Source organism: Mangifera indica, chromosome 19 (genome assembly GCF_011075055.1).
Source record: "Mangifera indica cultivar Alphonso chromosome 19, CATAS_Mindica_2.1, whole genome shotgun sequence".
Classification (NCBI taxonomy): domain Eukaryota; kingdom Viridiplantae; phylum Streptophyta; class Magnoliopsida; order Sapindales; family Anacardiaceae; genus Mangifera; species Mangifera indica.
Genome location: NC_058155.1, coordinates 11,369,242 through 11,397,176, shown reverse-complemented (window position 1 = coordinate 11,397,176; position 27,935 = coordinate 11,369,242). Strand labels below are relative to the sequence as shown.

Genomic DNA, 27,935 nt, shown 5'->3' with positions numbered 1-27,935 from the left:
AGGCCAAAGGACTATTTCGCACCCAAGGTATGTTGCAATCTCAAGTTTTCACTTTTTAATTATAGAAATACTAAACACCTATCTATGAGTAGTTAAAATTAACGGTAGTAAGGGTAAAATCGTCATTTTCTCTATAATATTAAAAAACAAACTAAAATGTAATCTATTTTTGCTCCCCTAAACTTTAAAAACTAAAATTTTTTCTCAGTCTAAGTTTTAAAAAATAGCAGTTTCACTTTAGGATTTCGTTTTGAAATCTCCGACGACATCTCCGGTTCTATTGCCGATGACCTCTCCCTCCCAAAACGTTATCTCCTTCCAACGATCTCTTTCCTCTCATTTGGATGCCCGATCGGCGTCGGAGAAGCTTTGGGAGACGAAGAACTTCGTCAGAAAAGACGAAGAATATCTTCGGGGAAGACAAAGACGAAGCTGTCGTCTTCGTTTGGAAAGACGATCGTCTTCCCAGAGGTCTTCTGGGAAGACGACCGTTTTCCCCAGACGAAGACGACAACTTCGTCTTCGTCTTCCCCAACGATATTCTTCGTCTCCCAAGGTTTCTCCGACACCAATCGGGTGTCTAAATAGGAGGAAAGAAATCGTTAGAAGGAGAAGATACTTCGGGAGAGAGAAGTCGTCGGCAATGGAGTCGGAGATTTCAAAACGAAACTTTAGGGTGAAACTGTCATTTTTTAAAACTTAGACTGAGAGAAAATTTTAGTTTTTAAAGTTTAAGGGGGCAAAAAGAGATAAAATTTTTAGGCGTTAGAGTTCTGTTAAATTTAACTGGCCATGAGTGGGTGTTTGATATTTCTATAGTTAAATGGTGGAAACTTGAGATTGCAGCATACCTTGGGTGAGAAATAATCCATTGGCCCAAAACATATGACTGGATGGTCATTGGAGTAGAGGCGGTGTCATGGGGCTAAAAAAAACCATAGTCTGCCTCAGCTAGACCTACAATTTTACCGGCCGAGTCATGGTCTGTTGATTGTGTGGGTTATGTCAAGGGTCTTTAGATAAACTTTAAGATTAATCCATAAAAAAGTTTAAAAAAAATCTAAAAACATTAATAATTATGTAATGTAATGGGTTAGCTTACAAAACATGTAAGTCAGTACATCAAATGCCCAAGAGGAACAACGTAGTAGCTCTATACGTGTCTGATATTTTGCTCTTTTAACGAATCGATAAGATTCGTAAAATTCATCTTTTAACAAACCTTAATATTATATAATTTGTAAGTTCAATACCAAATATGATTTGACTCAGCCACATACATACCTACATTGGGGACAGTTGTTGTAAGAATCTAAAGACCTTTTTAAGGTTTAATTTAACATGGTTTTACTATGTATGGTTAAAAGACCCTTGGTCAAGCACTTGTCTTATGTTGTGTTGATGCTTAAAATGGCATCAAAGACAACAGCACTAGATTGTGCTATAAAAGTGTAATAAAGAAAGTACTTGTTTTAACATGATTTGACCAAACTAATAGGAAAAAACATTAGAACTTTATCAAGTTAATATTTCAGGGGAGCAATTGTTCTGGTTTGACTTTCGGTTATGAATTGGTTACTGGAATTAATATTTCAATTCTTTCAGCGTCATGGTAGGGAGAGATATGATATATAATGGAGGCAATCGACCGGCCGGCCAGAGTAAACAACTGGAAGTAACCCAGTCAAATTAGTATTTCAAGTTGATTTTTTTTTTTTCCTTCTTTGTTTAAGTTGAAAAAGAGTTTTACTTTCTGCAATTTTGACTCCATCAAAACTCAACAGATACACTTGCCACGGAGACGACAGCTCTAGTTTCTGTTGCTTTTGTGGCTTCCAATCCAATCCACTTAGTCTTTCGTGTGGATTACGCCCCATTTTGTTGACAAACTAGAGTACACATCTTGGAAGTTTGCCGTACGCACACGGCATGTCGTGGATCTCGTCAACCTTGACTTTTATATGTTCTTCGTGAGCCACGTATTGACTTAGTGAACGATCGATTTCTTCAACATATTTGCTGGATTGGAATTTTTGAAGTAGTATTTAGGGTTTTCAGGTTTGAACTGAGAGTAGGAGTCTGTTGGGTCATGTTCTAGGTCACTTTCCATCTTAGTTGTTGACAGAAAATTTTTATTTAGAAAATTTATCAAATGGTAGACAAAGTAAACAGAGAAGGAACCGAGGTGTTTCCTTCCAAGTCATCAACATAGAGATAGGACTTAGGAGCTGGCTGCCATTGTTTCAGTTCACATGAAGCTTAGCTGGTTCAATTTTACTGTCTCAAATGCAAGCGAGTGGGAATGCTAGTAATTTTCTCCAAAGTCAAGGCCAATCCTCGCCTAGTACAGAGCGGAAGCTCAGGCGCATGAGGAAGCTTAGACACGCTACTGACGATGAACTCGGATTGTCCACCGATCGTTCTTCTCCCTCTTCGGATTTCACCCGAAAGTCGCGGTCAACCTTCGCCGTCCCAATACCTCTGCCGCTCCCTGAATCTTCCTCGGTTCGAAGACCAGACTCTTCCGGCTCCAATTCCTGCCATAGTCTCCAATCTCCGGACGAGGTGCTTGCCTCCTCGTTAGGAAGGTAAATAATTTCATTTAGACTTCGTTTGTTAAGATTTTTTGAAGAGTGTTTTCGGGAATTCAATTTCCTTTTGCGTTAATTAAATAAATATTTATGTATAATTATTGTTTTATTGTTTACTGTGTTAAATTTGTTGTAATTTAATTTTTCAGGAGGAAAAACTCAAATCATGTAGCCAGATGTTCAGACAAATCTTTGAGTCATTTTCTTAAGGGGGACTCTAAAAATGTTGATAATATGAGGAGCAGCCCAAGAAGGGGCTTCTTAAATCCTGCTGTTGGCGCACAAAGATCAAATGCAGCAGGTGCTGATCTTTTTTCTTTGCCTGATCCTGATTCCAAATCTTTAAGCACTCGGCGTAGAGGATTCTCTCATGATTTAAAAGTTGTTCACCCATTAAGGTTCGATGTTTCTCCCAAGAGTGCTCCGACAAGTGTTTTCTCAAGTCCTGCTGTTAGTCCTCAAAGAGCAAAAGCTGGAGATCCTATTTCTTCTTTCTGGGCTCGTAAAGACATTCTGGCTTGGTCAACTATAGAAGTCTCAGACTCAAGTAGGAATTGTACTTCACCGGTCTCACCAGTTAGAACAAGTGTATATAGTGCTGATCATTCGCCCCTTCATAGCCCCACTATGCAAAGTCCAAAAATCAGCCCCAAAAATCCTAAATTTTGTTTCCCATTGCATCATCAATCACTTCCACAGCCTGAACCTGAAAGCCATGCTGGTGCCTACAAATTGCCTCTTCCCCCTGGAGCTTTGGCAGCACCACAATCATCTATGCCATCTCCTGTGATTCATCAAGTTTTTGAAATGCCAAATCCATCATCAATGCAGAATCAATGGCAAAAAGGAAAACTTATTGGACGTGGTACTTTTGGAAGTGTTTATATTGCAACCAACAGGTGTGCTAGTATGCCGAAATTTTTTCTTCAAGTTGGTTCTTTATTTCTTTCAGTGAACACTAACATTTCTATCTCTTTTTATTTGATGGGATCTAACAGAGAGACTGGAGCTTTATGTGCAATGAAGGAGGTTGATATCATCCCTGATGACACTAAGTCTGCTGAATGTATAAAGCAGTTGGAGCAGGTCACTATCTGGAGCCCTTCTGGAAACAATCTAGTTGATTACAAAATTGTTTCTGTCTGTTAAATAACTTACTGAGGAATATGCAAATCTGATTTATTTATCACATCCTAGAGTATTTGTCACCTATAGTATTCTATTTCACGAATAATATGGAATTGGAATTTGTATTTGTCTTACATGAATGCTGGCTGCTTTAGTTGATTTTTTAAATGAAATCAAGCCTGAGCATGGTGCTCATGGTGAAATTAGTGGCATGCATAAATTCAGTTATCCTTTTCCTCATTTTTGGCTCAGCACCTAAGACCACTACCACTCTGCTTGTTAATCACTGCTACCAATGTGAAATGCTCTTTAGAAGATTCAATTCTTGTTCATGAGCTCTTCAACTTTGTGCGATGAGGATACATAAGACACTAACCTTTAAAATTAGTTTGACATAGTTTTTTTCAATTTCCATTTTTTCTTGAAAACTAACTATTCCTGCTTATCATAATTGCTGCAGGAAATTAGAGTCCTCCAACACTTAAAGCATCCAAATATAGTACAGTATTATGGAAGTGAAGTGGTGTGTGATTCTTCTTATAGAATATGCTAGATTTGACTGTGTTTGTATTAGTGCAGATATAATTGTTTTAGGTAATATTGTTTCTGCTGCAGGTTGATGATCACTTTTACATATACCTGGAGTATGTTCATCCTGGATCTATTAATAAATATGTTCGTGACCATTTTGGGGCTATAACAGAATCTATAGTTCGTAATTTCACCCGACACATTCTCTCTGGGCTGGCTTACCTGCATAGCACAAAAACAATCCACAGGTAACAGTTGTGCTTGACATGGAGCAGAGAATCATAGTTTAACTTCTTTGTTATTTGTTTTATTACTACACTTTGCACATTGCCAAAGTTCAGATATGTTCTTAATCTAGTAAAAAGACAACATTAAATTATCAATGATGTTTTGGAAGAATTGAACGGCTGCTTATTTGACAGTCTTTACTGTTTTGACATGCTTGTTGAATTTGGATTTTCTGCAAATTTTTTTTTGGTTATAAATTATTGCTTTTGGTTTACTTATCTACTTGATTATAATTTATAGGGACATTAAAGGCGCAAATTTGCTTGTTGATGCCACTGGTGTTGTAAAGCTTGCAGACTTTGGGATGGCAAAACATGTGAGTTTGAGATTCTATAGCATTACCCAGTAATGAATATGTTTCTTCATTTATCGTAATCTGGGAATACGCTTCTCTAACATTATCTTTTCATAGAGTATTCATTGGTATCTTTTCAAGCAGAGTGTTGTGGTTGAATGTTTGTTAACATAAGCATTCATCATTAATGATGGATGAGAGGAGCATGCTTGTGGTTGTATACTTTAGCATCTATTTGACACCTCTGAATTACATAATAGGAGACTTCTTTTTTGTGTGTATCAAGTCACTTAGCCATAATAGTGCTGACATTAGGCTGGTGAGCATGGAACAACGGTTTACATAACTATTCTATCAATAATTGAAGTGATTTTTTTGACATTTCATTATGAAATTATATGGTTTATTGACTGATTTATATTGGTTACTATCACTTTATGGAGATCAGTTTGGAAGAGTAATCCTCCTTTTGCAATTATGTTTGCAAGCTATTCTGTCTAAACATGTGGCTTTCTAACTTGTCATCAGCTATCAGTCACCTCTGTGCCTGTTGTTTTATTTATTTATTTTTAATATGAGTCTTGTTTGTATACAGCTTACAGGATTATCATATGAGCTATCATTGAAGGGCAGCCCATACTGGATGGCTCCTGAGGTACATTACATTGCAGTAGTTAGTAAGGTCCTTTTCTGTTTATGCCAACTTTTTCTTCATTAGTTTTTTTTTTTTCGCAGGTGATGCAGGCTGTAATGCAGAAAGATGCCCATTCTAATCTTGCTTTGGCTGTTGACATTTGGAGCCTAGGTTGTACTGTAATTGAGATGCTTACTAGTAGACCTCCATGGGGTGAGCTTGAAGGGGTTAGTACTTGATTGAAACTCATGTCTTATTCAGTTCATTATTAAGTGAACATGCCCAATACTATGATGGTTTAGTACAAACTGAAATCATATTTTATTTACCAATACGGGCATTTGTGTTAGCATATACTTATTGTAGTTGATGTTTATTTATGTATAACTGATTCTCTGCACTATTATCTCAAGAACTCTTCAAGAAAGATTGAAATATGCTTTGAAATATAAATCCATTAGCATGCAGAAGATAACTGAATCTCTGAATTGCTTTGAATAATCTGGTGAAACCACTGTTGATTACTTCTTGCTTTTAGCAATCTGGATTCTGTTTTCATGAAGAATTTCAGACTCGCATTTTAATTATTTTTATTGTTAAGAAATTTAAAATTTGGACAATTTCTCACCTTGTCATGTCATCAACTCTTTATATTTTTATTCTTTGAGTACCAAGTTCCACTGTTATTTGCTCTTTTTTGAGATTGAATTACTTACAAACTTCTAAATTGCATGGGAGATTCTGATTAGAGAATTTAAAACTTTTTTCCATATCTTGCTTTCCTGATAATGTGTTCTGCTTGTTGATGAATTTCTGCATATCACTGATTGAGCTTATAGCTTGATTTCTGATGTGTGATTTACACAAAATCACTTTCATTGTCTCATCTTCTATTTGTCAGCCTCAAGCTATGTTCAAGGTCTTGCACAGAACCCCACCTATACCAGAAACATTATCTTCAGAGGGAAAGGATTTTCTCCAACTTTGCTTTCGAAGAAATCCTGCAGAGCGGCCATCAGCTACAATGCTACTTGCACATCCTTTTGTCTGTAACTCAAATGATCAAAATATGCCAGTCTTGGTGCAGGGGATTTCAAAAATGAACCTAATAGTACGTACTACATAAACACCTGCTCTCTGCAGTTAATAAGCTCCAAATAATTTTATTTTATTACTTCCAAATATTATTTTATACTGATTGTATGTTTCTGCTTCTATAGGATAGATCACTTAGTCCAATAGACCATCCTGCACAGAAAGTTGAGTTTATGCCAAAGTCGTCGGGCACACCAATTAGAGATAGTAAGCAGCCTTGTAATAGGTAAATGCATCATGTTCCCAAGAACTAGTAGCAGGCTTGTGTGGAATGATTTGACCTAAGCATGATTAAATGTTTTGGCTCAATGAAATGTAATTCTCTATTCTTTGTGTTTTTCTTTTCCAGTGAAACCTTTCAACAATGTTACGCATTTAATTGCGCTACAGCTTCGCATCACTCTCCATGTTCTACCCTTGGAGTAAATCGGTCTTTATCAACACCGCCATTGATTCATAATTCACATAATTTTAGTCCCTCATCAAACGCTTCCAGCAATATGCCCCTGGGTGCCGTGAACAACCACCCTTGTGCTCTGTCAAGGACTCATGGAAGGGAAGTTCCACACATCTGAAACACGTTTTTGGTTGAAATAGATTGATCTGATAGTGAGTCTCCCCTGTGCAGAGCTGCAGGGCAAACCTAGGAAGTTGCAGAAAAGCCCTCGAGGAGGTTTTGATAAATTAAGCAGAGGTTGAATTGTAGTTTTTCTTTTATTAACCTCTGATTTCTGCCATGTAAATACAGGGTGTCAGTGTGTGCCTTATAATGTAACCAGGAAGAAAATTTTTATTGGACGAAAGGAGTTGTAGATATTTAGGCATTATTTTTGGCCTATGAAATTTATTCTTGGCAACTAATTTTGCCATTGTTGAATAATCAAATGGATGGCTTGTGTTTTGTTAGATAAAATAAGCCAGGTTGATTGATGAGGTTTATGCTTTGACTGATACAACCAGAAAAATAGCCATGCTACAAACAAACACAGAGTTTGCCAGCAGACAGGATAGATCTGAGGGGAAAATGCTACCCTGGCATCAATGTGGAACTAAAAGGAATCAGTTGGTTAATGGTTGTCTTTGCTTCACTTCATGATCCCAGAGTCCCATAATTTTGGTTATTCTTGATTCTTGAGTCTCATCATCATAAAAGACACTGTGTATGTTACCATAATTCTTGATAAGAGGTGAAAGCATTAGTTATGCCATCTAGAGGTAGAAAAGTTTTCTTAGGACAAATATTGGGTGGGAAAAGATAGTTTACTCAAATACAAAATGACTTTGTAAATTCATTTTTCATTCCCAAGATGGGAAACTAGACCACTCGAAGCTTGTAACTGAAGCCTCGGGTGAAGGGTTCGGGTCTATATATGGGTTTGCAGTCCACCTAACCCGGATCCGGATAAAATTATTTAAAAGCCCATTTCCCGCCCTTCTCTGACCTTTTGTCTATCCAAGTGAAATGGAAGAAAAAGTGGCCGTCCTCACAGTCGCTGAACTAATCCACACTGGCCGGCCCCTCACGGGTACAGCCTCTCTACACTCTGATCTTAACCGTCCGGTTACTCCAACTGTCTCATCAAACCACCGACCATCTCCTGCTCCCACCAATTCAGATCGTAACCCTAAAGTTCTGACCCCGTTGAATCACCCCGCCTTCCTCCTCGGAACCCTAACCATAAAATCATCGCACGACAATTGCATTAAATTCAAAGACATTTCCGCTGAAGTTTGCTGCGACATTCTCGACTTCAATGTTCGCGCTATCGGGAAGAAAATCTACGTCACGGCTTGGAATTTCATTCCCTTGAAACGCGGTAATGGTTTTCTGGAGATTATCAAATGGAAGCTTCCAGATTCAAGCTCTGTGCTTACTGGATGTTCAAGGGCCACTACATTCGATTCCTTTCCGTTAATTTCAGGTTCTGCTTTTGTTAATGAAACATATACTTCCAAAGCAAGTCATCGTATTCATGGCGCAGTAGAATCAGTTAGTCCTGTTTCTATCGTTCCGTGTTCAAATCCAGCTTCTTTGACCGGTTCAACTAATATTCAAGGGTTTCTAGTGCGAGTTATGACTTGTGAGTGTAAATTATGTAGTTCGAAAGAAAATAAGACGACACAGGCCTGTAAGGTCTTCACTAAACCTGTGTTCGTATATTTTTGTGGTGCTGCTTCATGTTGGCATCCTGTTATGATAAAGCTTTCTGGGCATGTTATTACAATCTCAGGGCTGAAGAAAAAGTTGGTTTTCATAGCGAAAGAGGAGTCTCAGTTGATGTTTGTAACTGTGGAGAATTCAGTTTTGCATGTTCCTAGGTTATCGGAGAAATGGTTTCCTGTTTCAAGAACTGTTATTAAGGGGAAGGGTGAATGCGGAGTGTATACTGGTGTAGTAAAGGGCGTTTACATGCGTGGTATGATTGTTGAGCTGGACAATGAAGTGTGGCTTCTACTAAATGATAAATTACTTAGCGTGCCACATAGTCTTAGAGAAGGCGCTGTTGTAAGTAAAATAATGTTTGCTTTTGTGTCTCATAAACTGTTCTATAATGTTTATGGACTATCGTTTTACATTCTTAGTTGTTGTTTTTCTCTTTTGGTAGATTTCTCTGAGAAATGTTCATTTCGTCAATCCAAGATTTCCATGGGCAAAACTTCTCATCTTAGGTGCATGCTTCAAGACTAGCATTATTGTCGAGTCATTCTCTCCGTTGGAAGCAGGGTACCTCATGCTCATTTTATTGTCATTTTATCTCTTAGTATTCTAGTGACTAGCAGCAAAGTCATCTTTGGGCTTGCTGTGGAAATTGAATTCCTGTATCTCATCCCATACAGTGAAGGTGAATGGGGCCATTTCTGAAATGACATCAAACTAATTTCAATCCACTGATTGTGGTTAATTGATCCCATCGTATTTATTGGTTTACTTTAGCTGATCTCTTTGGAGGAGCATAAGATGATGTGCATTTATGAAAGCTAATCTAATTGTATGTTACAGGTGCTATAGAAATGTTGAATCGCAGAGTCTATTGGGGAAGTTTGTTGAAACTTTGTCATTTTCTGCCAGACTATGGTAGGGTTTTGATCATGCTTATTTAGGAATGTTTGTAGCTGCACAGAACCAATTAAGATTTATGATATTATTGATTGATGTTGTTTCAGGGCACTTCTTGTTGTTTCATGCATTCGGAAAAAATTTTGTGGGATCTTATCTGAGAAGGAGATTTTGGGATCAAAGCATGTAAGTAGCTTGCTTTTGGCCTTGGCGGTATGTTTCTTTGAAGTTGTGCTTCTTGTTTTACTTTTGTCTTGGTAGTCTTGTTTCAGTTCCTGATGAGCATATGTGATGGTTGCAAGGTGTTATCAGAGGAAAGGAGTTGCTCAGATGTACGCTAGTTCACATTTGCCTTCATCTGTAATTCGAGCTCGGGTAATTTGGTAATTCAACTGATAGATATTTATATGACAGATCTATTTTGGAATTATTTTGCAATCTTCTATAACAAGTTTCTTTTGGCAGCATGGAGTATTTACAGAATTGTGTAAGCATGAATCATGTGGCTGTGGTAATGAACCATATTGTGGTAACCTGAAATTGGTGAGTCCTGGCCTGCAAGTTATTTTATTACAATCATTATGAATAGCTATTTCCTCGAAGGAAAGCTAAGTAAAATTCTTGTGCCTGGTTGCTTTTACATAATTGGTACCAGAAGATGAAGTTACAATTATGTATTTTTGTTTATGATCAGGTGTTGCCCATCTCTTGTTTCACCTATCACTGTGAAGCTAAGTGGATAAAAATGCTGTTACAATCAGACAGTGATCAACATCTATCATGTGAGAACTGTCTGATTAGTTCTCTATCTTCATCAGGTAAATCTTACAGTCGATCAAAGAGGAGGATTTTTCCAAGTGAAGACATGGGTATTGTTTTGCTTGGAAGTTTAAAGGTTAGAAATTTAGCTTCATTATAGAATCTTTTATCTCCCTTTTCCACTCTATTCCATTTTTATCTTACATTTGTTTATGACTTGGGGAGTGTAGACGACATTTGATTTCTTTTTTTGGGTATCAGCTGATGAAGCCATCTGTTGTACTTTTCAGAATACATTCTTCCTGGCTGTAAAGTTTTTTATTTTCTTTTAGTTCTGATCATGAATTTGTATTGACCTTTCAGGTTTCTCCATATTCTGGAAGGTTGCAGTTGGTTGACATGACTGGCAGCATTGATGTTATTGTACCGGACCTTTCATTAAATTGGAGTTCCAACAGCATTTATGAGGTCATAATCAATGACAATTCTACCTCATATTCTTCATCATTCTGTTGTGAACTGTGTTTAGTTTCTGGAATAAAGGTGCTACTTATGTTTTGCCCTCCTCTCTGAAGTCACTCTAGTTTGTGTTGATTTTTCAGGTCGTTGACTATGGTCTTATTGTGGAAGGCATAACTGAAGTTTTGGATCAGTTGGTAATGCCTGGCAAGGAGTTATTCTCATGCAGAAGCATCTTTAATTGTGCCCCAGCAGGAAGAAAGGAAAACTTATCATTTATTGTCCATTTTCACATGAGTAAAGCCACCAGCAGAAATCTTCCCTTTTATCCAAGTGTGGACCGGACAAATGATTTGAAGGAATTTGGAAGTGGGGCATTTCATCTCATTCGAGTAACTCATAAATTCCCATTGCTACAAAAGGTATGTTTGTATCTTCATATGTAATTGTTGGAATAGTTTATATAGCTGCTCTATCTTTTCTTCTTTTGTTATTACTTGAGAACCTGTAATTCTAAACAGAAGAGAAACTTAGAAGCAGTATTTTTTTTTCTCAAGTTGCTGTGTTGACTCATACTTTACAAATGATTAATGTTTTTACATTAAGTGTTTCACAGTTTCAGGGTGATCTGGTCATAGCAAACAGGTCTAGTATGTTTGTTGAGGCCATTATCTTACCGTGGAGTTTGGCTCTTGATGGAAAAGATGGAAGTAAGCATTCAACAAAGGTGTTGAAGGATCAATGGAGTCAAGCCATGGAACATGGTGCTGGTGAATATTACCAAGGACATGTTCCTGGAAAGAGGCATAAAACTGATTATGCATCAAGTGGGGCACTGACTTCAAGTTCAGGGGTTGATTTAGGCGATGTTGACTATGCATTAAACACTTGTTGTCATACGGATTCTAGGAAGGAATGGAAATGTGAAACCTTGAATTTTCCTCTTGAAATTCCATGTTTTGTTACTGTTAGAAGTATTAGTAATTCTGACTTTGTTAGTTCTGGAATCTTGTATTGCGCAAAGAGTCATGTTGATGTCCCCAATTTAACAGCTGAGAAGGTCTTGCTGCAATTTAACTCTGAAGATTCTTTGAAGTATCAGGTTTTTTTTTTTTTTTTAATTCTGTTAGTTAAGCTTTATGGGACCATGGAATGTTTCCTATGTGCTTTCAGCTCACTAAGCTAGATGACATATTTTGACGTTCATCTTATTTTCCAGTTGTTGCAGATTGGTGGTTATTACATCATCAAGCACCATATAGGAGATCCTTTTTGTTCTATCAAGGACTCTGACAATGTCAGCTGTGTTAAAGCTCTAATTACTTCTAAAACACACATTTGGAGTCTTACATACTCTTCTGATGAAGTTCTAATGAATAATAAATCATCACATGATCCTTCACCAAAATATTCCTCCTTCAGCAGTTGTAAAGCTCTGGCCGGTGATCAAATTGATTTTCTTCTTCAGAGGGTCGCTGCCTGTTCTCTCGGATGTTGTTCAGATGTGCATCTTCATCTCTCTGCTAATGCAATAGATATGCTGAAGCTAAACCTGAAGAAGTTAGAGCAAGACTTTATTAAGCCTGCTGTAAGATCAGAAGAGGCTTCCAATATTTCTCCATGTTCATGGAACACTGTGAATATGTCTGTGCCTCTGTCTATACCTACTGATTCTAATTGCCTGTTTCCTGAAGGGAATTTAGTGTCTTTGCAAGGAGATGTGATTGCTCTTCATGCTTTTGATGACAATTATGATGATGTCTTTGTAAGCTGTGAAGAACTTGGTGATGCTTTTCAGTTGAGATTCTCTCAAGAACTTCCAAGTTCTTGCATTCATGTTTTGGTGGACCATCAACTTGTAATTTCCTATTATACTTTTTTAGATTTTTTTCTTTTTCATTACTTGAAGATGGTGCGTTTCATCTTTTTTTGCATCATTTTAATTGGTTAGGTAAAGGTATTTGGTACACTTAATGAACATGTGTATCTTAGTGGATTTGGGGCTGGTGTAAATGCGACATTTCATCGGATTCTGGAAGTGGGGTAAGAATCCTTAATTACTGTATGTGCTTTAACATTTGGATTAAATTTGTCTTTCACTTCATAGAATTTTAACATATGATAGTTTTTAGATTCTAAATATGATGCCATTACTTTTGGCATGATTTATGATGAAGCTCCACCTGCTCTGTATATGGATTGTGTACGCTACTAATAGAAAATAAGTGTGTAAGGCTTTCTGTTGTTTTTAAATATATCTTCCTACAAATATGGGCTGTGGAAATTGGATCTTTTTTATGTTGCTTTTTCTTTGTTCACTATTCTTACGCCTATTGTTACCCTTTACATTTGTAATTTTAATGCCTTTCGCCAAAGTGCTTCCTCTAGGTTTTACATAATCATAGGGATGTATACTAAAATGACTGCCATTTTTTGGTTTTCTAGGGGTTCAAACAGCTTGATGTTGACATCTGTATCGTTTATTGTAATAAACTCAATGAGGGTAGTCAAAGAACCAGATGTTGACAAGTTTTCTGAGTTATTGTGGAATTCAGATACATGCAACAAAGACTCTAGAGACTCCATTTCTTCTGGTCTGATTTCTGAATTGGCTCCATGCTTGAATTCTGAGCCAATGCGCATCCGTTGCAGAGTAAGTTTTACCAGAGCAATATATATATTTTTTTCCCTTCTCAAACAAGCTAAATTTGTCTCTTTAATAAATTTCCTTGCTTTCAGAGTTCTTATTAGTGGATGGATGAAGTACACTCTTATTATGTGGATGCTGGCAATTGATTACCTGTTATTTGTGATGACAGGTTGTTGCTGTCCATTTTCTCGTTCTGGAGAAGAAGAATAGACTATGTGATGATTTACAAGTGAAAACTCACTCCAGCACCCATCTTTTTAACATTCCTCTTGCTTGTTTTGTGTTGGGTGAGTTATTCATGTACTTCAGAGACTATTGATGTGTCATATGAATGAATTGTCTAGTCCAAAATTTTCCTGAAGCACAAATACAAGACATCTCTTGAAAACTTGATTATACTATCTTCTTGTATCCAGCAGATTTAACCTATCAAAATGATGGTTTTGATCTCCAAAGTTATATGTGCAACGAAATTTATCATTGCTGTAGCCTTTAGGCATATGCCAGTAAACGTAGGTCCTTCAAGTTAAATGAAACTATTGTACCATCCATCTCAGAACATGAAAGCAACGACTCCATGATCTGTACCTACAGATACTTTTTAGGCATTAAGATACAATTGCATGTGGTTAAAAATTGTGTTGTAGTTTCATGATCTTGGTGAACTTTGTCAAAAGTCTCACTTTAATTTTCTTAGTGATAAACAACTGTTCAATGCATGTTTTTCTGGTGATAAAAATGCATAATAGAGAGTAATCCCCAGACAATCTTCAAAATTTGGTAATTGATTTTTAGGCTATGAAATAATTTATGAATTGGTGGGAAATCCTGTTCTGAACTTTGCATCCTTAATTTCATGAGAAACTTGCTACATATCTTCTTTCTAAAACTGAAGTAAAATTTAGTTTATTAAATAATTGATTTTTTCTTTGTAATTTGCATGCTTAGATGATGGGTCATCCTCTTGTTGTTGTTGGGCTGATGCTGAAAGAGCAGCAACCTTGCTAAGGCTGCATGAGCAACTCCCACAGAGTGCTTTTGAAAGCAGTGGGTGGACATTAAAGTGGGTGGCAACTGATAACAATGCGTGGAGATCCACCGTGTATCATATTGAAAGAATATTGAAGAAGTATGACAGAATTACAGTGAAAAACTATGGTTCAATGGTTGATTCTTCTTGTCAAAATCTTAGTGTTTCCGTCAACTCAGAAAATGCTCTAAGCTGCTCAGACGAAAACCTCCTCAAATTCATAATCTCCAATGCTTGCTTTGGCACATTTTGGGTGAGTACATATGCAATGTAGAAGAGGGTTTTTTTATGCCTCAGCTTAGATGCATAATAACTTCACTGCTGGCATGATAATGTTCAATTCCTGCATTGGCAGACACTCGTTGCTAGCTCAATGGATCCAAGTGCTCTCAGGTATATGGGAAAACAACACCTTAATGAGATGGAGATGACAATGCATTCCATGCAAAATATATGGGCTAAACAAGTTTGTTACACCAACCCTATTACTGAGGCCAGGAATGTGTTTCAGGAACTGATAAACAGGTAGTTTTCTCATACTGTTAAATTTGTTGGATGTATTATGAGAATTTCTCTTTCTGTGCCCCATTAATATGAAATATGGGATATAATTTTCTGACATGTTAACAAAACATGTACTTGCACCAGTTGCAGCTGTATTTATACGAATCAAGGACTCAACATGAATAGAATTTAAAATCATTCAACTTTTTGAACTGTTTTCATACTGCCCTTTCCTTTTGATGTCTTTTAAATCAGCATAGGTAGAAATTTGTAAGTTGCATAATGAAAACAAATTGCCTTGGAAATCCGTTTGCTAAAATTCATTATTAGTTACTGAAGTGCTTTGTTCATCGATAAAACTGGGACTGGGAAATTAGTCCTCGAAATTTGCTATAATTCCACCAGGTACAGACTGAATTAAATGAGACCCCACGTGTCAGAAATAGGTAAATTTTCACAATTTACTGGCAAGGTCAGTGGTTTCTTTTGAAATTAATTGTGCAATATGAGAAATGGAAGGCCACTGGTTATTATTGAAATTAAGTTGTGCATTATCAAAGGGTAAATCATACGACATTCTGACCTGAGGTCTCCTGACATTGAACTCATTGGAGGGAGAAAGTTTATCCACTAAGACAGTGCTCCATTTTTGGAGGCACAAAATGGAAGCAGTGGCCACTCTTCTGGTCCCAATGAAGTCCCAGTAATAATTTGAGTAGCCCTTTTTCCATGTTATGCTCCTTTGGTACTTTTTACTGATGTGAATTGTTACTTGTATATTGCATAATCACTGTTGTTATTAGAAAGATAACATAATTTCCTCTTCTCTCTAAATATATGTGAAAACGACAGTGACTTGTGATGAATTTTGACAGACCAAATTCAAATTTTGAAATGTGAAATAGGAGTGTTTAGTCGTAAGTTAAGGTTTTTGAATTGTACATCGTTAAGGTTTTTTTTGTTTTTTTTTTCTATCTATGGCATCTTGCAGTGGCAGAAAAGTTCTGCAAAAGCTTGTCGATGTTTTTGAGGTGAGTTTCTCAGGCAAAGGTATTGGACTTTTTTACTTTTACACTGGTAGATTCTCACGTCTTTTCTGGTTACTTTTTACTGTCCCTAGGGTTCTTCATCCAAGTATAATATATAAAATAATACCAATACGTACCATTGGTCATTAGATCTACCATTACCTCTTTTCCTTCCTCTTCATTTGAATTTTTCACCCACCTTCATGTCTTGTTGTCTCTCTTTTTCTATTGAGGGTTTCCTTTTCCTTTTCCTTTTCTTTTCCTTTCACCATAGTCCATTTTCAGCTGTTTCTTCTTCAGTAAACAGAGTCTTCTCGTTTCCTACACTATCTCTCATTCATAATGTCAATGCCATTAGAACAGCAGCCACCGCCATTGATGATAGCAGACAGCAGCCACTCAAGGGAGGAGTCTGTGGGGCCAGTGATTGGAGTAATGGTGGTGATAATGGTGTTAGGCGTAGCAGCGTGCATGATCGGACGACTGTGTTCAGGTAAGAGAATTATGGGTTGTGGTGAATACGATATAGAGAGGTGGGCAGAGAGAAAGTTCTCTTCATGCATTGATGGAACAGTCAGCCCCCCACCACCACTCCCAACGCCTTCTCTATCTGATATTTCTCTTCCTTCCCCACACCCTATCCAACTCCAACCATCCATGCAGCCCAACCCCAACCCCAACCCCAACCCGGCTGCTAATGTAGATTCTTAAGATATCATAACCACTCTTCTCCTGCTTCTGCTTTTCTTTTCTTCCTTTCTTATTTCAATGTGTTGGAGCATAGCTTTACTTGGTTTACCATAACCTGGAGAATGATTTTATTATTGCTTTGGTTGGAGCCTCGTCTTACTACTGTAACTAGTTGAGGTCGCTAAAACTAGATTATTTTCATTACTATTATTACTATTTTGGCTTCAACTCTGTGAAATAGTGTACTAGTTAGCACTGAACTGTTCTCATCGTTAAAAAGTGGCTTACATTGTTTGATTTACAAGCATTGTCGATAATGATTGAACAGTATTATACGTGTAAATAATATATATAATTTTATATAAAAATAAAGATATATCATTAAATAATTAAATAATTAAAAATTAAAAATAAGATATTTAATTATATGATAATATATTATTATTTGTATATAAAATTATATATATTATTTATGTATATAATTTTATTATTATTTTTTGTGATAAATTATATTATATTGTTATTTTTAGAAAAAAAATCTTAATTTAATTAAACGTTTTAACGAACCATTATATGAAATATATAAAATTTTATTAATAGTTAATTTCATAATTATTAATTTAAACAAGATAATTATTGAATTTTAAAATATAGTTATTAATTTTTATTTTATTTCATTCGATATCTTAGATTTGACAGTTCAATTTGGCAGTCAAACATAACTCTACCGAAATTCTGACGCCATAGCTAGAGACAATTACTAGCTGGCTGCCTATGTAGTTGATGTGGACCTTTTGGACATGTCAGGAAACAACATTATTTCGCCAACCATATCGTTCGTTTTCTCAAATAATAACAGGAATAAAGAAAGTTGTCGGTTTCTCCTTGCAAATAAAGTCTCATGTTGGTCTCACATGTCTACCGTAGGCAATCTCGAAAGGATGCCTGACAGGACAACTGTAAATGCCAGACTGTAAAACTCCGACCGAAATCTCTGTTGCAATAAACACCTATCAATTCAGGTTCACCGCTGTAATCCGCTTGAATAAATACAGATGATGCAAATGCTGAAATTAGGGTAAATCTGATTTGATCTAAATTAAGTTTGAACAAATGTCAATTTAATATTAGTCATATATAGAATTATCAATTTTAAGTCTGTTTGAGAGTGATGAATTGAAATTTTTTATAACTAGAGAGGTTCGGTTTCTAAAATTAAAACCTAAATACTTGAACTTGAATAATGAAATTGGTTCAAAATTAGTTAGTTTATAAATTCAATTTGAACTTTGACTCAAACTCAACTTTTTTTCTGTGATGTGTAAGTCAAGCTCAAACCAATTTAGGTTGTATCTATTATAGCTGGAAAGATGAGAAGTCTAATCCTCTTTACCTAGAAATTTTTGTTGCTGCCCAAACACTGTAATGGATGCATGATTTACTTTATCTGCTCTAAATTCATATTACTAGAAGTCGAATGCTACGCCGGTGCCACCAAAAACATGTCTTTCATGAACTGAGAAGGACGGTAGCTTTTGCTCATTCAGATAGCTTATAATACAGCTAATAGGTTTCAAGGGGCAATTAATTCTGAGAAGATAAGGGAGGGAGACCTGCCACGAAATGAAGCCGACTGCCAGGAATACCTGTCTTCGCCAGTGCCTTCCCATTTTTGTCCAACAATGCAAATCTAGGAATACAGGCAAAGTCATAATGCAGAAGATGCAGGACGCTGAATATACCAAAACCAGGACCATTTGAAATCGATCATGTTTAGTCATTTAGATGAAGAATTTAAACCTGACAGCGGGAGCTATTTCAACATGAAGCTTATAAATAATGAAGTTTAAGTAATTTATATCCACAATATGTCCACATAAATGCACTGTTCTAAAACCTGAATCGGCTGATCCAACCAGAACTAGTGCCAAATCAGTTTGAGTTATGGATAAAACCAGTTTTAGTTATTAGACATGATTTACTCAAAGTTAAATTTGGTGAAAAGTACTGAACTGTAGTTTGATTGTTAGGTCAAACTGGTTCAATGGGCATGTTAAACACATATAATTAAAATTCTTTTTAAAATTTTAATTATATTATATTAACGTAATTAATCTAAACAATTTGTTAGATCGATCAATCTATAGAATAATAAGTCAACACGCCATCTAAGTCTAAAATCACTGGATAGATTAAAAGGGTGTGATAACCCCGAACACCAGCACAGACATAGATTGTACAGAATGTTTCAACAAAATATAATGAAACTGAAGACAATAATTGAACTGAGGGTACAGTGGGTGGAAGACCCTATTTGCAATAATTCAAACAGGCGGCATAAACCCTTATCCTATATTATATGCAAACATGACAGTGGATTATGCTGGTCCACGTTATATTGGTACGATCTGACCATGGCATGATTCACAAATTTGTTGATTGTGCGAAGGTCTGCGAACAGGGTTAGTGATGCTGAGACCTGACGGGAAGGTTTGCCAAAAGACCCACATAGATTCAACCCACGATGGACTGTGTGTCGAACCTTTAAATTTTGTAGGCTAGCACAACCTGTTAGGACACAGTCCATGGATCGAGATGTTCTCCCAACCATTAAAATTGTAAACAGTCAACTTAAGGATCCCAAACTTACAGAGGACGCGAGGCAGAGACTTTTGCTCAGGCACGGGCACAACACTATATATAAGGGAAATGGGGAAAATACAAGCGAGCAACATGAAAAGACGTCGTTTCTTTAAGCAAAAAAGAATTTCAGGTGGGCCGGTTTAGAGTCCCAGTTGCCATAAAGTAGGGTCGATGATTGAATGTTTACATAATATTTTCCTTAATTCTTATGCAGTCTGTAGAAATATTGCTGTGTCAGTTTCATTTGTATTTTCTTTATTCCACTTATGCCTCAGAGTATCAATTAGATAGAATAGATGCAGTGAGAAGCAGGCAATTGAAGACTTCCATTTTAAGGAACTTTCAGTCTCATCTCATGCAGGAGCTTTCACTAATTAGTGTGGGAAAATCTAAAGCAAGTGATTAGAGAGATTGTATATAAACTTCCTCCATATGGATTTACAGCTCCCAGCTTTAAACATATAGAGATTGTTTTAAGTTTCTAGTTTCCAATGAAAGACATGAAGAAACCTTTTTTTAGTTGGATCTAAACTCGTCAAAAGTTTGGTATTGATATATCATTGGTGGGTTTTGAATATATGTTTTCTTGTTAAGAGACCACTATCTTTATCATTCAAGCAAATCTTAGGCCTTAATTCTCAGTTTTTAGTAGACCTACCACTGCTACTAGCACTGTGTTTATTATATACTCGAAACGACTGCTCTTAGTTTCACACTCAACATTCAAAATTTCAATGAGCTTTAACTCCATGTCCACTGTCGGTATGATAAAAAGCTAAATATGCCTGAAATTGGTGGCATGATATTTGTCATGGAATATTAAACATGAGATAAAGATGTCAAAATATAGCAGTTTGAATTAACCATAATACCAGGGCTTTATTCATCGTCTGGTGAAAATTGTTAGACTGAAAAGACCTCTCCATTACTATCTTTGTTCCAGCAACAATTTGTGGCATGTATGTTGCCCATTAGGGCTTCCATCAAATCAGAACTTGAGCTTTACTATTTAAAGGTCGAGGTTTGCCAACCTGCACATCTTAATTATGTTTATTCTTACACGAAATTCATCCTAAATAAACCACCAAATTAATATTATTTTTAAGAGAAACCATTATTTGAATTCGACCGCCTTTTTGGAGCTGTTGAACTGAAGTTACAAAGCAGGCGCAACACTAATTCTCCGACAAAGCTGAATTCATATAATCTCTTACTTCTCTTGTTATCACATCTCTCATCGCATCCGAAAACCCAGCCGGTAAACTCTCCCTTTTCCTCTCCGTGGTCATCGCACACCACTCCCTGGTGGCCCCAATGTTAATGTTGTCGACGCATCATCTTCCAATCCCAAGTACTGCTGCACAGATCCTGAAGCCACAGACTCTCGGTTAATTCTTCCATTATCAAAATAGTCCATTTGTTGTTGCTGCTGTTGTAATTGTTGTTCTGTTAATCTTCTCTTCAACGTGGAGTTCCAGTGATTCTTGACTGCATTATCTGTTCGACCAGGGAGTAATCGTGCAATGGTGGCCCAGCGGTTACCGAGCCGAGAATGAGCGGCCAAGATGGTCTCGTCCTCTGCCGGTGAGAACGGCCTGTGCTCAACATGCGGGCTTAACTGGTTACACCATCTAAGCCTGCATGATTTCCCTGACCTTCCCTTTATGTATCGGCTTATAAGGGACCAGTTTTTTGGCCCACATCTTTCAACAAGAGTTATTAAAATGCGGTCTTCTTCTGCACTCCATGGACCCTTAACTCTCTCAGCTTTGTGGACTGCTCTTGGCGTTCTATCATTACCAGCAAAAGATGATTCTGATGAAGAAGAAGAACCTAAGGATGAAGTTGAAGAAGAACACCTATTGATTGCTTCCATTAAAGCAATAGTAGAGGATTGACAGAATTGAAGGGGTTTCAATATGAAGCAAGCATAAGCAAAGGAAGCATTTGGGCTTATACATGGAGTAAAAAGGAGACGGGGATATTTCCTGGAAGTTAGCTTTTGCAAAGTCGGGAAGGGGAACCTTCCAACTAGAACGGGGTGGCTTAGAAGTGGACCCCGTTTATATTATTACGGGGATTTTCTTTCCTCGATCAGAAATTGTCTATTCACCATTTTGGGTCTGTATCACAAATAGTTTAGATCAATGTTTGATTATATGAGAAATTGAAGAGAGGGGTAAGAATGGAATTTTCCTGGAGAAAAAGAAAAATTAATAAAATAATTCTTGTATTAACACAATGTGTAAAACATGACCGAAAAGGAAGGGCTGTTGAAGTTCAACACGAAACTGACGTTTTTAAACGGAAATTGGGACCATCTTCTTTTTGACTATTTTCCGTTCCTCAGATGTGCAGCTGTCTCTGCAAGTGGTTCAAATCTGTCTCAAACATAACCCTGTTACTTAAAACTCAACCAGTTTCAAGTTCTTCCACGTAGGATGGCCCCACTCCCAGCCTGTAAGAGTCTCACGTGATTCAACTTTGAATTCCTTTGACATAGAATTATCCACGGTTTGATGAATAGTGGGCCCCATATATATATATATAAAGATATATAATATTTAGCTTAGCTGTGATGAAATTAAATTTAAGGGAAATTATAAAAAATAGCCAAAATTTAGGGGGTCTAAAAAATTACCCAAAATATTTAGGTTTAAGCAAAAATGCCCATGTTTTGTGAAATGATGAAACTGCCCCATATATAAACATAGTAAATTTCCTTACTTCCCACGGTCAGTTCACTGTGCAAATTCAAAATTTCCCACTTTCCCACGGTCATCCCACGGTCAACCAAATTTTCGCCGATTTTCTTGCTTTTCGGCAACCGAAAATGACAAAGAAGGTTAGTATATCTCCCGTAATCTTGTTTGAATCAAGTTATTTCACATATGATTAAGATTTGATTGAGATTTTGAGGTTTAAAATTTTAGGGTTTCGACTTGAACAATGTTTAAAATGTTTTGATTCTTGGTTGTTTTTATTGAATTGATTGAGGGGTTTTGTGTTATACAACGTGTAGATTTGATTTATGTAGAAATTGGAGGCTAAAACAACCAAATTTTTGGCTGAAAATGGCTGCAAAGGAGCTGCAGTTTGACCGTGGGAACAATGTTTCCCACGGTCAAACAATTTCTCCCACGGTCAACAGACATTGACCGTGGGTTAGAGGGGTAAAATGGATTTTTTAAAATATTAGGGAGCCAACAAAAATTTTTTAGAACACAGTGGGTTTTTCAAGAGATTTGTCATATAACAGCATACTTGTTTACAATATAAAATATCCAAAAACCCCCCATATTTATCTAAATTTCCATTTAACCCCCATAGTGAGTGAGAGAGTTAAATAAATGAGGAGAAGGGTAATTTTGGTATTTTTTGTTTAGGAACAGTAAATTTGGGTATTTTTGCTTGGAAATAGTGATTTTGGGCATTTTTGCTTAATGGGAGGGTATTTTGGCTATTTTTTAAAATTTCCCTAAATTTAATTTCAGCCGCTCGATCAGGTGGGACCAGACTGTTCCCTTTCAACCCATTAGCCGGTGGGTTTGGTTTGGATGAGACCAAGGCCAATGCAAGAACCGCGTGGGAACAAGTAGTTTGTCCTCTTCTTTACAAAGTCAACAATTGGTTGGTCTTTTCTTTGCATTTCCTTTTATTCTAACGTAAGTTGTGCATTGAGATAGAAATTTCGGTCTGATTTTTAAAAGTTTTGATCCTCTCTGATTCAAATTAAAAAGAGGTTTTTTTAATAAAAACAAAGAAAATAATAAGGATAAAAACAAAGAAAATCTCAATAATAAAAATTTAAAAAAAAATTATCTTATTTTATTTTTATTAACAAAAATGAGAGAAATCAAATAAATCACTTCACTCTTATTAACTTTTAAATAAATTCAAAATTATGTTGAAAATTTCCATGGTGTAATATTAATTATAATTGTATTAGTTCCAAGTTTATAAAATTAAAATTTACCTCTTATATTAGTTTCAATTTTTAATTGTATGATATAACATATTCTCTTTTCATTTTTTTTAAAAGTGTTCTATTTTCACTTTCTCCGTTCAAAATGAAAGTGTTAAAAATTTTAACATGCCTCTGTAAAATATTTCAATAGAATAATTTTTACAATACACTATAAAAATAAAATCATATTGAGGTTATTTATTAGGTGTGCACGATCAAGTTTGATAAAGTTTAAGAGTTTTTTCAAATCAAATTGAAAAAAACAGTTTCAAAAATTTTAAATCAAACTAAAAAAATATATTTTAGTTTGATTTTGATTAAGATTTGTACATATTAAAATCATTCATTTCTAAATAAATTTGAACCAAGCCAACTTTTAAGATCGAATCAAGTTTATTCGAGTCCAACCCTAGTTACTTATATAGATAATGATGTATTATATAGTATTGATAATAAAGTCATTTTATAATACTTTTAAAAAATGAAATCATATTTATGACAATTATAAATATATTAGTTAATGAATTTTTATTAAAACAAATATTTGTATTTATTTTTATTTAAAATTTATTTGTACTATTATAATATTGACCTTCTAAATTTTATTTCTAGGTCCGTCATTGTCTGTTCTGTGTTGCCCCTATTTTTTATTTATTTATATTAATATATTTACTTAAAATATTATTATATTTTTATAGTTTTAGATTATTTATATTTTTTAAATTTATTTAAGTTTTTGTTATACATATTAAAATAATTAATATATTATATTTGTGATATTTGAAATAGTAGATTGATTTTAATTTTATTATTTAATATATTTATATGGTGTTTATAGAATATGAAGAGAAGATTTTTCTTTACAGACATAGGGAAAAAAAATTTTTTGCAGAGACAAGAAATGATTTTTCTTCGTAGGAAAGAGATAGAAAATCATTTTTATTTCTATAACGAAAACGAAAATTAATATTTCTTGTAAAGATAGAGACAGAAACTAGAATAGAGATCAGGATTGAAATTTTCTCCTTATCTCTTCCCTTTGTCATTTCTCATTGTGTAAAGGTCTACCTAGAATACTTAAGTTGTGTAGAAATCTGCATAGAATAATAATATCTCCAAACGTTTTATGTGTTTTGGGCGATTCAATTCGACCAAGACAATTGGGTCAAACATTTATAAGAGAATTATTACTTCTGAAACAGACAACAACTCAGGGAGTTGCTTAGAAAGGAACAAGCACTGTTTCATCCATCTGTATTTGTTAAAATATATACAGAGACATGGGCAGAGCCAGCAAACACTGAGCTGTTTGAAGCACTATTGACTTGAAAGTTCAAACGAAGCCACGACCATGAAAGACCGAACCCACATCAAGCAGATATTGTATCGGGCTATTGTGTTTTGATAAAATCTAATCACTTACATGGTTTGGGCTTATTCTTGCTGAAGCTTTTCCTATTATAAGGTCCAGCTTCAGTTTCATATATCCATTTTAGAAGGTTGAAATAAGAAGTGAGTGTTACTGTTAATATCTCTCCGTTAAAATTTTTATTAAAATACTGAAAAGACAAAAATAATAATAATAATATTATTATCATTATGGGTATTCAATTTTTTAATATGTATATAAATATATATGATATATTTTTTAATTTAAAATTATTTAATCTAGAGCAAAATAAAACTAAATAAAAATTCATGATATCATAATTTAAAATGGTGATAAAGCCGACGATAAATCATATTAATGGACAATTTATATTTGATAAAAGGTAGCTTGAGTGGCAAAGGTAATAACAACCATCACGTTTAAGTTGAGTTTAAACCTAATATGTCAATATCAAGTTTTGAACCCATACTCTCTTATGTGAAATATTATTATCTTTGCCATTCAAACTACCATTAGAAACAATAAGATTTATTTGATATTTCTCTATATATCAAACAGTTTCAACACAAGGACTTTCCAGAGGATCACCGATCACAATTTTCTCGTCCTAATATAATTAATTTTGGAGTTTTATTGGGATTTGATACATCAATGATAGTCGTACATTTATTTGATAAACCTACATATGTAGAGGGTAGCTTTTTTTAAGTGCTTTCGGCATAATAAAACTATATACACAATTTTTATGTATAATTTTATGTACAAATAATGATATTTTACTATATAATTGAATATTATTTTATATTTAATTCTTAACTGTATAATTACATGATGATACGTCATTATTTATGTAATAAAACTGTATACATAATATTACTCTTTTCAGGAATGCATGATGTTTTTAAAGATACTTACTTTGTAGAAATGTCTTAAATGGTGTACTTTCCAATGATATTTTAAGCAAAAATCTATATAAAAAATAAAAATGTTATTATATATATAATTTTATATAAAAATATTATATATTATTGTATAATTAAATATTAATTTATTTTTAATTTTTAATTATATGATGATGCCTTAGTTTTTATATATAAATAATAGTGTGTATAGTTTTATTACAAAAAATAAGGGCTAATACTCAGCCCAAACAAAGTCGCGTAAAGAGGCGGCAGTGCAGCACGAATAATTTTGACCGTAATGCTTCACGCATCACACGCAACATAAATTATTCCCGCCTCTTTATCAACTTCCACAATGGCATCAAGGTCTACAGAGTCTTGCATCTCCATGACGGACTCAACTACTGTCAACCCTGATTCAAGGTTTCTTTATCCCTATTTCTTTCACTTTGATTTTAGCTCTAACTGTGATTTGTTCATTCATGTGGCTTGCTTTGAATCTGATTTCAAAGTGGCTGTGCAATTGCTGATTATGCGGAGATTTTAGCGGTGCGTCACGGAGAAACATCCTGGAATGCTGATGGAAGAATTCAGGTACTTTACTTTATCATCACTTCTTAATTCGATGATAGTTAAAAATCCGAGAAATCCAGAAAAAGGGTATACTATGGTCGAGATGAATTTCATATTTTCCATTATAATTATTTTACAGGGACATCTGGATGTGGAGTTGAATGATATTGGGAGACAGCAAGCAGCTGCAGTAAGTTAAATTTTGCTTCTATCTGGTTTTTTCTGCTATGTTTGCTAAATTGCCCGCTTTTATCTCATTTCAAGGTTGCTGATCGAATCTCAAAGGAGATGCCAATCTCAGCTGTGTACTCTTCGGACCTGAAACGAGCCACGGAGACTGCTCATATTATTGCAAGCACATGTGGTGTCCCCGAGGTTTGCTCTTCACAGAACTTCTGTGACAGTTCTAATTTATTGTCTCCTGCCTTACATTTGCTTTAGAAGTTTTTTAATATGTTTCAGGTCATAACAGATCCAGAGTTGAGGGAAAGACATCTCGGAGATCTTCAAGGGTTGGTTTTACGGGAAGCAGCGGAATTAAAGCCAGATGCTTATTTAGCATCTTTGTCTCCAAGGACAGATCAAGAAATCCCAGTACGTCATTACATAGTTTGCTCATTAGTTGAAGCTGCTAGTTTTGATAATCAACCATAACCTAATGTAGGGAGGAGGAGAAAGTTTTGATCAACTCTATGGCCGCTGCACATCTTCATTGCAGAAAATTGGGAACAAGCATACAGGTAGGCTCAATGCTTGCCTGGAATTTTTTATAAGATTCATGATTATCTCTTTTTGCTTCCGACGTCTTTCAGTTTGGTAGCTGCTTGTTTTACAGGAGAGAGAGTGGTGGTGGTCACTCACGGCGGAGTCATAAGAGCATTTCACAAGCGTTCTGCTCCGACGGAAAATTTGCCAGGGAAGATACAGAATGTATCACTGAACATTTTCCGCTTAGCTGGAGAGGAGTGGATGATAAACACTTGGGGTGACACTAGCCATGTTAGTAAAACAGGCTACCTGGAGACTGCCTTTGGCGGCGATAAGACTTCTGGTTAGTTCGTTGGAGTCGGGCTATGGCTGGCTATGGAATTGAGCATATTAATATATGCATGCATTTCCACTGATGTAATGCAACTGTGATTCTCCCGCTGTCCTGCATAATTTTCAGAACTGAAGGTTTATTTTATTGATTTTCTGACTTATTATTTATTTATTGAGTGCCGTGCCGACCGGTGAACGAGAGGCAGTTTCAAAATAAAAATTAGGCCAAATGACAAGGTCCCACTGAAGGTTTAAGAAAGGCCAGTTGCCACCTCTTAAATTTAAAAATATTATTTACTGTCAAAATTCTTTAAAAATTTGTTTAAAAAACAAGTATAAATGGAAATTTATATGACATATAATTATATATTTAAGATATATTATAATTATTTAAACTTATATAGATTTTTTAGAATTTTCAGAAAAGTTTAAGAGTATTTTAAAATTTAAAATTTTAATATATTCTTTAATAAATTTAAAAATTATAATTATATTAAAAATAAATAAATAAATAAAATACAAAAAATTAAAATATCATAACAAAATCATTAAAACTATAAATATATTTTTAAAATATATAAGATAAATATAATAAATTTTATACCCAAAGAGTAAAAATGTTCATTGCCCCTTATTAAAACAATAATATTAATAAAATTATATATTTATTTTTGATATA

At 35.2% G+C, this 27,935-nt stretch overlaps 4 protein-coding genes across 10 annotated transcripts; 3 read left to right on the top strand and 1 right to left on the bottom strand.

Moving 5' to 3' along the window:
* The first annotated feature begins 828 nt into the window (after window positions 1-828).
* Window positions 829-7,442, top strand: LOC123203065 (mitogen-activated protein kinase kinase kinase 5-like). Of its 2 annotated transcripts, XM_044619234.1 has the most exons (11): window positions 843-2,588; window positions 2,741-3,490; window positions 3,590-3,677; window positions 4,180-4,242; window positions 4,335-4,498; window positions 4,779-4,854; window positions 5,429-5,488; window positions 5,569-5,694; window positions 6,369-6,578; window positions 6,688-6,788; window positions 6,912-7,442. In XM_044619234.1, the coding sequence occupies exons 1-11, from the start codon at window positions 2,287-2,289 to the stop codon at window positions 7,135-7,137; spliced, it is 2,166 nt and encodes a 721-aa protein (XP_044475169.1). In that variant the 5' UTR covers window positions 843-2,286; the 3' UTR covers window positions 7,138-7,442. The 2 variants fall into 2 exon arrangements, with proteins under 2 accessions (XP_044475170.1, XP_044475169.1); XM_044619235.1 differs by lacking the exons at window positions 6,688-6,788; window positions 6,912-7,442 and having other exon boundaries at window positions 829-2,588; window positions 5,569-5,680; window positions 6,369-6,567.
* A 143-nt stretch (window positions 7,443-7,585) lies between these two features.
* On the top strand, window positions 7,586-16,392 carry LOC123203064 (CST complex subunit CTC1). Of its 4 annotated transcripts, none has more exons than XM_044619231.1 (17): window positions 7,586-9,068; window positions 9,169-9,287; window positions 9,564-9,638; window positions 9,728-9,806; window positions 9,933-9,995; window positions 10,086-10,163; window positions 10,315-10,515; window positions 10,743-10,847; window positions 10,982-11,260; window positions 11,455-11,940; window positions 12,058-12,696; window positions 12,790-12,881; window positions 13,284-13,491; window positions 13,658-13,775; window positions 14,437-14,771; window positions 14,874-15,043; window positions 16,014-16,392. In XM_044619231.1, the coding sequence occupies exons 1-17, from the start codon at window positions 8,025-8,027 to the stop codon at window positions 16,198-16,200; spliced, it is 4,278 nt and encodes a 1,425-aa protein (XP_044475166.1). In that variant the 5' UTR covers window positions 7,586-8,024; the 3' UTR covers window positions 16,201-16,392. The 4 variants fall into 4 exon arrangements, with proteins under 4 accessions (XP_044475166.1, XP_044475165.1, XP_044475168.1 ...); XM_044619230.1 differs by having other exon boundaries at window positions 9,728-9,833; XM_044619233.1 differs by lacking the exon at window positions 16,014-16,392 and having other exon boundaries at window positions 14,874-15,230.
* Window positions 16,393-20,242: 3,850 nt separating this feature from the next.
* LOC123202991 (transcription factor MYB77-like) lies at window positions 20,243-21,437 on the bottom strand. Its single transcript, XM_044619147.1, has one exon. It carries the CDS (start codon window positions 21,257-21,259, stop codon window positions 20,669-20,671), a length of 591 nt encoding a protein of 196 aa, XP_044475082.1. The 5' UTR covers window positions 21,260-21,437; the 3' UTR covers window positions 20,243-20,668.
* Window positions 21,438-25,906: 4,469 nt separating this feature from the next.
* LOC123203592 (phosphoglycerate mutase-like protein 4) lies at window positions 25,907-27,422 on the top strand. 3 transcript variants are annotated; one of them, XM_044620028.1, is made up of 7 exons: window positions 25,907-26,065; window positions 26,155-26,236; window positions 26,355-26,405; window positions 26,480-26,590; window positions 26,678-26,809; window positions 26,880-26,955; window positions 27,051-27,422. In XM_044620028.1, exons 1-7 carry the CDS (start codon window positions 25,998-26,000, stop codon window positions 27,269-27,271), a joined length of 741 nt encoding a protein of 246 aa, XP_044475963.1. In that variant the 5' UTR covers window positions 25,907-25,997; the 3' UTR covers window positions 27,272-27,422. The 3 variants fall into 3 exon arrangements, with proteins under 3 accessions (XP_044475963.1, XP_044475961.1, XP_044475960.1); XM_044620026.1 differs by having other exon boundaries at window positions 27,036-27,422; XM_044620025.1 differs by having other exon boundaries at window positions 26,657-26,809; window positions 27,036-27,422.
* The last annotated feature ends 513 nt before the right edge of the window (window positions 27,423-27,935 follow it).

Bases quoted from the DNA above. Each gene is read 5' to 3' on its own strand.
- LOC123203064 (XM_044619230.1), top strand. From the start codon at position 8,025: ATGGAAGAAAAAGTGGCCGTCCTCACAGTCGCTGAACTAATCCACACT. The intron at 9,069-9,168 runs GTAAGTAAAATA...CTCTTTTGGTAG, and splicing joins GTCTTAGAGAAGGCGCTGTT to ATTTCTCTGAGAAATGTTCA. The intron at 13,492-13,657 runs GTAAGTTTTACC...TTGTGATGACAG, and splicing joins CAATGCGCATCCGTTGCAGA to GTTGTTGCTGTCCATTTTCT.
- LOC123203065 (XM_044619234.1), top strand. From the start codon at position 2,287: ATGCAAGCGAGTGGGAATGCTAGTAATTTTCTCCAAAGTCAAGGCCAA. The intron at 3,678-4,179 runs GTCACTATCTGG...TAATTGCTGCAG, and splicing joins GTATAAAGCAGTTGGAGCAG to GAAATTAGAGTCCTCCAACA. The intron at 5,489-5,568 runs GTACATTACATT...TTTTTTTCGCAG, and splicing joins CATACTGGATGGCTCCTGAG to GTGATGCAGGCTGTAATGCA.
- LOC123202991 (XM_044619147.1), bottom strand. From the start codon at position 21,259: ATGGAAGCAATCAATAGGTGTTCTTCTTCAACTTCATCCTTAGGTTCT.
- LOC123203592 (XM_044620025.1), top strand. From the start codon at position 25,998: ATGGCATCAAGGTCTACAGAGTCTTGCATCTCCATGACGGACTCAACT. The intron at 26,237-26,354 runs GTACTTTACTTT...ATTATTTTACAG, and splicing joins ATGCTGATGGAAGAATTCAG to GGACATCTGGATGTGGAGTT. The intron at 26,591-26,656 runs GTTTGCTCTTCA...CATTTGCTTTAG, and splicing joins GCACATGTGGTGTCCCCGAG to AAGTTTTTTAATATGTTTCA.